Source organism: Arvicola amphibius, chromosome 7 (assembly GCF_903992535.2).
Source record: "Arvicola amphibius chromosome 7, mArvAmp1.2, whole genome shotgun sequence".
In the NCBI taxonomy this organism is placed as follows: Eukaryota; Metazoa; Chordata; class Mammalia; order Rodentia; family Cricetidae; genus Arvicola; species Arvicola amphibius.
Genome location: NC_052053.1, coordinates 97,314,042 through 97,325,099, shown reverse-complemented (window position 1 = coordinate 97,325,099; position 11,058 = coordinate 97,314,042). Strand labels below are relative to the sequence as shown.

Here is an 11,058-nt window from a genome sequence, read left to right as displayed (position 1 = left end):
ATTGGGCTCAGGCAGGTAGGTCCTGAAGACAAAAAGTTAAGTATTGCAGGCTATTTGATCACACTGTAAAGCCTGAGATTGCATTATTTACTAGAAATACGTGTTTCTAGTTGGAATGTGGCTCAGCCCTAGCACACACCTTTAATCCGAGAACTTTCTGCTTTAATATTTTAAACAGGATTAAGTAAAGAGTCAACCATAGATTAAGAGGCAGAGCAAGCAACAAGTTGACAGGAAGTGAACATGATTATTAAGAAAAAACAGAGTAAAATGGAAGTCAGGAGGATGGATAGAGAGACACACAGGAAGTAGAAGGGAGGGACACTGAGTTTGAAGAGATTTGTTTTAGACGGGAGAGAAGAGAAGCACTGTAGAGTGTAGAAGAGGAAGGTCAGCTGGGTGCTTTCTCTGCCTTTCAGAGCTAGCAAGTTTTCACTCCAGCACCTTGCTCCCAAATCTTTATTGGTAAAAGGCAACAATTGAGATTTTGATACAAACAACATTTGACACTCCACTGCATGGCACAACCACAGGTTACAGAGAAATTATGCCAGCTGCAGACAAACTGAGAAGCCATCAGATTTGGTAAGACACCTTGGAAGTCATTAAGAAGAGAGTTAAGTAATATTAAAAGGAAAAATCTTTCCCATGTAAAGGATGAGAAATATAACACCAGGTGTTAGTACCAAGCATAGTGCTACTTTACATGAAAATAGAAGCAGAAAATTTAAAACCTAAATGACTTATCTGAGATTGACATAATACCAATTGTAACTGCTGTCAGTCTGGTAATTCTTTTTATCCTCGATAGCCATAGTGAGGTTTTGTAACAAATTAGAAAAGACGATCGGTAATTGTGTCAAATATGAAAAATGGACAGATAAGATACAAGCCTTAGAAAGACTTATAAGTGTTTTGCCATAACTTTATCTGAATTTCTCCAAGTGGCTCCCCTTTGTTCTCAGCCCTGGGCTTTGCCATAGGCTCTCCAGATCACCGAGCACACAATGCTTGGGTGACACAGCATTGTTATGTAACAGCATCTCTGGCTTTACTCATCAGAGCTTGTCAGCCTCTTGCCTCACTCTCCTCTCCTCATGACATGGTGTAAACTTTGGGGTCTTAGTCTTGTCTGCCCCCAGTGGACTACATTTGCTTTTGTCCATGGCCCCCTTCCAGGCATCTGTCTGGACTCGGGGCCTCCTGGGAGGTTCTCTTTGGCTATCTGTGCTCTGGGTACTGTTGTGCCCTGTCTGTTCCCATAGCCCACCAAAATGGCGCTTCACTACCTCTGAAGTTGTGATTCCCAGGAAGGTTCCCCAGAGGATGGGTAGAAGTGATATGCCAGCCGAGATCACCTACAGCATGCGTTTCAGGGGACAAAGACACGTGGTCCACATGAAGCTCAAGAAGAACATGATTCCTGAAAATTTTCCTGTGTACACTACTAACGACCAAGGAGCCGAGCAGGAGGACTACCCATTTGTTCCTCGAGACTGTTACTTCTACAGCTACCTGGAAGGGGTCCCTGGGTCCCAGGCCACACTAGACACCTGCAGTGGAGGTCTCAATGGCATGCTACAAGTGGATGACTTCACTTATGAAATCAAACCACTGGCGTCTTCTTCCAAATTTGAGCATGTAATTTCTCTGCTTGTGGTGGAAGAAAGATCACTTGAGTCTAAAAGGTGTAGAAACGAGGAGCAGGTGGCAGAGGCAGATGAGTCCCTTGAAGAGACGAAGCTTGTTGGAAGTCCCAGAGCAGCTCCAGTCTATTTGTGGCGCGTGCATGTGAAAGTACTAAGGGTCCACTACACGATGACTTCTAGATTAGCCCGGGCGATCAACAACTTTACCCGTTCGCTTGAGTTTATATTGGTTATGAACAGCCTATCAGACACCATTTACAAACTAAGTGGCCTAGCTGTCGTTGTACGCGCTGTATGTATTTGGGAAAACCAAGACCAAATGGATGTGGAAGGTAATAGGAATAATAATCAAGGACTTGTGGTAGCATTTGGCAATTTTAGAGCACAGTTTCATAATCAGATGAAGGCATCCCTTTCAGTTCTTATAACAGGAAGGAAAATTGGAAATTCTGAATACCTGGGCTCTTGGTCCACACTGTGCAAGCACAACCGGGCAGTGTCATATGTAAATGGTGCAAGCCGCCACGTGTTTATGGTAGCAGTTGTTATGTCTCATGCAAACGGTCACGTTATTGGTTTACAGCATGATGCTCCAAGCTGTCACTGTTTCAGAAGACGCCTCTGTCTCATGCATGAATATCCTGTTCTCGCAGATATGTTAAGTAATTGCTCCCAAGCTGCAATACATAAGAGGATCCATGAATGGGACGAATGCTTGAGTGAAAATCGTGCTCAATATGACAATTTTAAATATGTAGTTCCGCGTTGTGGAGATAAGAAGGTGGATAGGAATGAGGAATGTGACTGTGGCTCCTTGAAAGAGTGTGCCTTCAACCGGTGCTGCACAACCACTTGCATCTTTACTCAGGGCACTACTTGTAATGTAGGAGATTGCTGTAAGAACTGTACATTTGCACCCATAGGAACTATGTGCAGAGACAAACTTGGCATTTGCGATCTTCCAGAATACTGTAATGGAATCTCCCAGAATTGCCCGGAAAATTTTTACATCCAGGACGGAACTCCCTGCTCACCACTAGCAGTTTGCATGTCAGGAAATTGCAGTGATCGGAATTTGCAGTGCCAAGCTCTTTTTGGATATGAAGTTAGGGATGCTTCACCAGCATGCTATAAATTAAATATCATAGGTGACCGATTTGGAAACTGTGGAGTAAAGAAACAGCGAGGCGGAATCCAACCTCTCCCTTGTCAAGATGACGGTATTTTTTGTGGACTGCTACATTGTGATGGTGTCACTCGTGTTCCCGGTGGTGGTGAGCACACTACATTTCATCACATAAAGGTACAAGACATCAAGGAAGAACAGTGCTTTGGGTACGATGCACACCATGGGACAGAAGTTCCGGAAATGGGGCTTGTAGTAGACGGTGCAACCTGTGGCCCAGGGAAATACTGTAAAAATAAAGCCTGTGTTTTTCATCAAACGTTGCATTTTAGTTGCAACATCAGCCACTGCAATTTCAGAGGGGTTTGTAACAACAGAGGCAATTGTCACTGTATGCAAGGTTGGCGGCCACCAAACTGTGAGCACATAGGAGCAGGCGGCAGTTTAGACAGTGGACCTACATTTACTCGGGAGCAAATGTTTCGAGCCAAAATCCATGTGAGTGTGAACAGGGTATTACTTGTTTTATTTACTCGTATGGCTCTGATCTTGGTGTCACTTCTTTTTGGTGGAATTTCAAGAGCAATAATAACTATAGACACCAAAGGGAAATAATCTCCTGTAAAAAATTAATTGATTTCATTCCATATGAACTGGAGCCACACAATGAACAAAATCATGTCGATCGCTACAAGTCAATGATTTCCTCGGCCAGCAGTGTAACCTTCCCAAGTCTGAGATTTTCATCATGAAATAAAATCACTGGGGAGTGAAAATTGTGCCTCTGTGTTTAAATTTGTGCTGTGTAATTATTTCTTAAAATCTCACTTCCTCTCTCCTCTCCTCTCCCTCCCTCCATCCTCCTCTCTCCTCCCCCCTCTCTATTTGTAAATGTGGGTGCAGATGCTTATGGAGGCCAGAGTCAGAGTTCTTGGAGCCAGAGTTGCAGGTGGCTGTGGGTAACCCCTCGTGGATGCTGAGAACCAAACTCTGGGTCTCTTTAAGAGCAGTAAACATTTTAACTGTTGTGTCTTAATATCACATGATTCATCATGTCTGAGATTTTGTTTGGATTTGAATTGGTTTTGCCCGGTTTTGTGGTGCTGAACAGCACAGTCAAGAACCCCAAACCTTAATCAAGCCAGGTAACTGTCCTGCCACTCTATTGTGCCCCAACATTTGGTCACATTCTCTATACCCCTATATGTTAATCCATCTTTCAGATCATTTTTCATGAAAAAAGAAAACATTTTTATGATGTTCATGTTAAAAGTTTTCTAGATGCCTCTGTGTCAAATATGGGCTGCATTAGTGTGTGCCGTGAGCATTGTCGTGGCCACTGTGAGCATTGCCGTGGCCTGTTTGCAGCTCTATTCGATTATTTTCTGTTTTATTGTTAATGTAAAATTAGCCTCAAGAGGGACATTTGTGAATTAAATGGATGCACGAATGAAAGAAACATTCATGTTTTTAGACATCAGATTTTCAGTAGCGGTGTTGAACTTTGCTATGTGACAATGGGAAAATTCTTTGTTTTGTCAACTATCCAGGGATTACACTCAGCAGCTAAGATGAGATACACTCCCTCAAAAGTATCAAAATTGATGCATTACCTTCAATAATGCTGGAGTAGTTTACATGCTGAATACACACACTAGCTCCTACCATTGTCTTTAGGTTGTACAATGCCAAGAGCTATAGCTGCAGGGGAGTGTGAAACAAGAACAAGTCCTGTCATTGTAGGTGTGGTTGGAAACCACCAACAGAGAGGTTATAGGCAAAAGGTTGAGAACCAGGATATCCATGAGTGGAAATCAGGCACTTATTCTGACACTCACTCACTTTGTTGTTTTTATGGTTTCAGTGCTTGCCTGCTGACCTTTCTAAAGGAAAGGGGGCCTTGTGGGAGAGGGGAAGACATCAAAAGGAGAATTGAAAGTAGTAATTCTTGTACCGTAGCAGAGGAAGTTACATTATGAAGGAGATCACTGTCCGCTACAGGAAGGAGTCACCAATTTCCCTGTGACAATCTCATACTCTCCCAGAAGCTTGGCGTTTTCATCTTGAAATGAATTCACGGTGGAATTAGAAAACGGGCTTCCACATTTAAACTCATCTCAAACATAATTTCTGGAGGTGATTCTATGTTCGTTGTTGTGCTTGGTTTTCTTCATACCGGACTGTCCTGTGCCATACTTCAATGTCTGCTTATGCTTGGTTTGTGCCTAGATAAGAGACAGAGCTTCCAAAGTCACAAGAGGAACTGCACACATTCTAAGGCCAGTCCTCCGATTTCCAGAGGATCCCTCACTGAATTTAAAAGGATTCGCACCTACCAATATTAATGCTGTCGTGGTATTTAAAATTGACGGTATTAGAATTTTCTACTTGTCCATTTTACTGTTAGTCTAAACTGTTAAGCATTTGGAAGGACGTATGGCAGCGATGTAGGGAAAAGCATGAAAGCATTTTTGTCTTAGGCATCTGGAATTTCAACAGCAGTTCTGAACTTTGCTATGCAACTACCTATAGTCATATTTTCAGGCCTTGGAGGATGATATTCCTAGATAAAATATACTTCGGCTCCATGTTCCTGAAATAAAGACCACACGTAAGGAAATGATGGAACATTCTAGGGACTGAATACACAGCCACGTCTAGGCTACCTTCTCATTCTCATTCCTGGACTGTTCTGTGTCTATCCCACGCTCAGTCCTTGACATTTTTACTGTTACGTCAGCACACAAGGAATCAGCAGGTAAGATTTTCAATTATTTAACTACTTCCTGAAACTTCTCACGTTTGAAATCATAGGATCACGTATGTCAATTCCCAAAATTACATAAACAGAGGGTGTGTAAATTAAATTTGCATGGCTATATGAAGTTTACAGATAAAATTTTGGTGGAAGAGTTTAGGACGAATGACTTCAGAAATAGTTTCACAGAATATGTGATGGGCAATGAGAAGCCTATTCCTGCCTTTGAAGTCAAAGTCTTCAAGCAAATGCCTTTTCTGAATCAGAGCTCTACTTTGGGGTTGCCATCAAAACAGAAAGAAGGGTGAAGAAGCAAGAGAACCAGTGTGGCTGGCACTTGTGAGTCGTTTTAAATCACCAACTTGACACAATCTATAATCAGTTGGGAGGGCATCTCAGTGAGGGGTCGTCTAGATTAGGCTGGCCTGTGGGCGTGTGTGTGTGTGTGTGTGTGTGTGTGTGTGTGTGTGTGTGTGTGTGTGTGTGGGATTATCTTAGTTTTGTTAATTGATGTGGGAAGACACCTCCACTGTGGGCAACACCCTTCCCTAGGAAGTGGGTTTCAAATTCTGTGGAGTGTAGAAAATGACCAGATACTAGCTAGCACTCCAGCACCAGTGCCCTGCCCTCTGCTCCGGACTGTGGACATGATATGACTCAACGTTTCCAATTCTTACTGCCTTGACTTTCCTGCAGAGACGGACCATAGCCTGGAATTGTGAGCCACACCAGCACTTAGGTTGCTTTCCCCAGGATTTATCATAGCCGCAGGAAAGGAAGCGGAGACCATTTACAGCATTATAGTTTGTCCATTTTCTATTGGGCTCTGTGTGAGCTGCAGCCTTTTGCTCAAGTGGCTCATGTGGAAGAAGAGTCACCTAACCTGTGTTTTCATTGAAGATAGGTCACATGACATTAATAACTGGGCTTGTGCCTGACACTGCTGGCTACAGAAACCAAGACAGGATGACCCTTTACCAACAAGACTGTACCTGCTTGATCCAGTGTTAGCTATTGAAACCACAGTGTAGCTACCTAGGAAGTGATCATCTTGTCTGTGTTTGAGCAGGCTGTTGGTCAAGTGTCATAACCGCAGTCCCTGAAACCATCCATATGTCTCTTTTGTAATAGGCGCTTACACTGCTGCTGAGCTGTCTTGTGTTTGTGAAGGAGTTTTGGTTCCCTGGAGTGGTTTGTCTTCCTGGAGGTCTGGCAGAGCTGGAAGTTGAAGTGTGCACATGTGTCTGGTCTATTCAATGTTACTATCTTACAAATAGTGGAGTGGCTAACATCAGGCAGGATGTAATACATTGAATGGTATTCGAACCCACAATCTAGAGTCTCTCCTCATCCTCACCGTTCCACTGTTTCCAGAACTTTGATGCCTCCATGGGACTAATCCGTTTGGTATGTGATTTAGAATTTTTAAATTATTTTCTGCTTCGTACATCTGAGAATTGGACTTGGGACATCATGCACACTAGTGTCCTGACACTGAGCCACCTCACCGTGCCTGTCAGTACAGACCCACAGCACCCTTCAGGATCACAAGGGGATACTGATTTCACAAGGCAAAGGAGACAGGAACGATAATACCAAATAACCTCCTGGTGAATGGCACATGTGAAATTCAGATTAGGCCAGGGGATTTGCTGACTGTGCCTTTAACATCCTAAGACAGAAGAGAGCGAGCAGCTACCCTCTATTACAGAGAGTTATACAAGGTTGTTACCGTGGACTTTCACAGTATTTCTTACACTGAAGTTCGAGGGACCATTCACCACCAGTGTTGAGGCTATGAAATAATAGCACAGCTCCTGTGTTCTGAAGGGACTCCTCACCATGTGTGAACTAGTGGAGAAGCAGCATGCATATCAGAGAGAGAAGATAGATGGACTACTCTAAGTAATTCGTGATACACAAGAACTCTGAAAATTCTATTCTGTGGGGAGGAATGGGGGCAGAGAGATGGCACAGCACTTAAGCTTTGGCTATTTTTCCAGAAGACCTGGGTTCAAATCCCAGCACCCACATGGTGGCTCACTAGTATCTGTAACTCTAAGTCCATGGGACATGAAGCCCTATTCTCGCTTCTGTGGGCATTGTATACATGTAGTGCACATTCATACCTACATGTCAAACACAAACACACACACACACACAACTTGTATGTATTCTTGATTAATGATTGCTATGAGAGGAAACAGCCAGAGGGATGGGGTGTCCAATCCATGAGCAAGCAGTTCTAGTTTAAATGAGCAGGTTAAGCAAGCCATGAAGAGAGAACCAGTAAGCCTGGACTCCAGCTCTTGCCCAGACTCCCCTCAACGATGACCTGTGAAGTGGAAGTGATAAATAAGTACAATAAAGTAAAATAAGCCCTATCCTCCCCAACTTGCTTTGGTTCATGGTGTTTATCACAATAGAAACTCCAACTAAAGCAGAAATTACTACCAGGTCATGGAGTATTGCTGTAACAGACCTGACCACATGCTTTGGGGAGGATACCACGGCGTTCAAGGTTTGGGCTCAGTGAACTGTTCTGTGGGAGCTTAGGAGATAAGAATGCTGAGGCGTGGCTTGTGAAGTGTCGGGCGGGGGGGATCTTGAGAGTGCCTCAGAGATCTGAATTGTTCATGTGATATTTTGAGCTAAGAATCTGTGATTCTGTTCTGCTGGGGTTGAAGAATCAGCTCCGATTAATAAGAGATTTTTCTGGGACAATAGATACTGGTCAGCTGGAGCTGAAGTATCTGCTGTTTAAGAAGAAACTGGCATCACTGAGGAAAAAAACCTTTTTTTTTTTTTTTAACATACCAACCTCAGTTCCCCCTCCCTACACTCCTTCTACTCTCTCCACCATCCCCCCATCCACGCCTCAGAGAGGTTAAGACAACTAAATCTGTCCCATCACTATGTTGACTCAAGACCAAGTCGTCCCTACTTCCAAGCTGATCAAGTTATCTCTCCATAGAGAATGGTCTCCACAAAGTCAGTTCATGCACTAGAATTTGATCCTGGTCCTACTGCCAGTGGCCTTATGTACTGCCCAAGTGTCACCATTGTCACCTGTATTCAGGGGGCCTACTTGGGTCCTCTGCAGGATCCCCGTTGTCATTCTGCTGCCAGTGATCTCACACTAGCTCAGATCAGCTGATTCTGTGGGTTTTCCCATCATGGTCCTGGCCCCTTTGTTCATGATTACTCCTCTCTCGCTTCATCTGGACTCCAGGAGCTCTGCCTAGTGGGTAGGTGTGGATCTCTGCATCTGCTTCCAACTGTTTCTTAAGAGAGTTCTAGCTTTATGTCTGGTATCCACTTATGACTGAGTACATACTATATTTGTATTTCTAGGTCGGTTTACATCACTCAGAATGGATTTTTCCAGATCTGTCCATTTGCCTGATAATTCAAAGATGACATTGTTTTCTTTTTGTTTTTCTGCTTACTAGTACTTCATTGTGCAAATGTACCACATTTTCTTTATCTATTCCTTGATTGAAGGGCATCTAAGTTGTTTCCAGTTTCTGGCTATCACAAATAAGGCTGTGAGCATAATTGAACAAATGTCCTTGTAGTATGATTGACCATCCTTTGGGTGTATGCCCAAGAGTGGTATTGTTGGGTCCTGAGGTAGGTTGGTTCCCAATTTTAAAAGAAACCACTATACTGATTTCCAGAGTGGCTGAAGTTTTCATTTCCACCAGCGTCGGAAGAGGTTTCTCTTACTTACAGAAACCATATGATTGTCTTATTAGAGGCAGAAAAACTATTTTGAAAATATTTCTTCATTTCTTTACAATACTTTCTATGTATACAATATTTTGGACTAACAGGGTTTTTTTTTTTTTGCTTGTTTTCATAGATTTGAATATGTCATCCATTCTCTACTTGACCAGCTGTGAGCCTTTGTATTCCTGTTCATCTACTGTAAAAAGAAGCTTTGCTGATGGGGGCTGGGAGATCCACTAATCTATAGTCAAAGATAAGAATTTATAGAAAAGTTTATTACTATGCCCACTTAGTAGAATAGTATTAGATACTGCCCTAGGGCCTAGGGCCTAGTCAGTCATGGGATTTTGACCCAGTTAATGGTTACAGGCACAAGTTCTGTCTTGTGTAGTAGGCTTTAAATCCACACATAAGTTATGAAGGAAAAGAGGAGGGGGATAGGGAGTAGGAAAGAACTTAGAAGGAAGGCTGGATTTGATCAAAATAATGCATGTATGGAATTCTCCAACAAAAAATAAAAATAAAAATTTGGGGCAATTAACCCGGATAGATTACTTCACACAGCACTGAACTATGCTGAAGAGCAGAATGTAAGCCAATAATGAATGCCAGGTGGAGGCTTTTTACAGAGGTAAAGGTTACCAACTGTGAACCTCCTAGGGTTCAGCAAATAAATGTATCATACCTCATGACAGCCAGAGCTCCTCTCATCAATACAAAAGAGAGGCAGAGCCAGAGTGGAGCTCATTTAGAGGGCTTGCCTAGCATCATGGCCCAGAGTACAATTTGCAACACCACATACACTCAAGGTCATCTTTAGCTAGTCTGAAGTCGGTCTGTGATGCATGAGGCATTATTTAAAAAAAAAAAAAAAAAAAAAAAAAAGAGTAAAGTAAGTCTTGAGGAAATGTACTAAATCTGCGAGGTATGAGTGTGAACTGATGCTACCTTTTAATCCTCACTGAATAGACAGTTATCAATGTATGTGGGAATATGCTTTTTCTAAATGTGTCTCATATGTGTATGTGTGCATGTGTTGTCATGTCAGCTGAGGCCCAGAAGCAGTGAAACTCCAGTAGCAACAAACATACATGATGCTTTCCAAACACTAGTCTCCCAACAATGTATCTCCTTCGAGAAACGGCTGTTCTCAAGGTTGGGATGAAGAGAAAATAAACATCTTACTGTGCTAAAAAGCGAGGAAAGCTCCCAATGTGACCTTGCACAGAAATCTCAGGGAGCAGCTCCCAGTAGTTAAAATGACAGAGCTTTAGCAGCAATGTATGGGCTTCAAATGATTCCCAATGATAATAGCATAGCACTGGAGGCCATTTATAGCAGAAAACCAACAAAGAACAACAGAATCACAAAGTCATTCGGGTTCCATCCTAGAATAAGAACTTCCACTAAAGGCTAACTTGTGGCTAGATGTTTGAGAAATAACAAGAATTATTTACAAAACCTCTCAATATAACAAAGGGGTTGGAAAGATGACTCTGGATAGAACACTTGCTTAGCAAGTATGATGGCCTGAGTTCAAGCCCTCAGTACCCACATAAATGTTAAGTATGGCTAAATATGAGTGCATGCCTGTAACCCCAGCATTGTGGGAAAAGGTGGGGGTGGTAGGCCCTGGAGCTTGAGGTCAGTCAGCCTAGTCAAACAACCTTAGCAAGCTTCCGTGTCTCAAGGGAATAATGAAGAACAGTACAGAAGACAGCCTGCTTTGCACATGGGTACACTTATCTGAACACAAAAGTGCACAAACATGCAGATACCAACACCCAACACCC

The 11,058-nt window shown here is 42.8% G+C and overlaps 1 protein-coding gene across 1 annotated transcript; it reads left to right on the top strand.

Moving 5' to 3' along the window:
- Nucleotides 1-1,164: 1,164 nt before the first annotated feature.
- Nucleotides 1,165-3,390, top strand: LOC119819898 (disintegrin and metalloproteinase domain-containing protein 29-like). Its single transcript, XM_038338118.1, has one exon. The coding sequence runs from the start codon at nt 1,165-1,167 to the stop codon at nt 3,388-3,390; it is 2,226 nt and encodes a 741-aa protein (XP_038194046.1).
- Nucleotides 3,391-11,058: the final 7,668 nt, after the last annotated feature.

Excerpts from the sequence above, each read along its gene's own strand:
- LOC119819898 (XM_038338118.1), top strand. The coding sequence starts at position 1,165 with ATGGCCCCCTTCCAGGCATCTGTCTGGACTCGGGGCCTCCTGGGAGGT.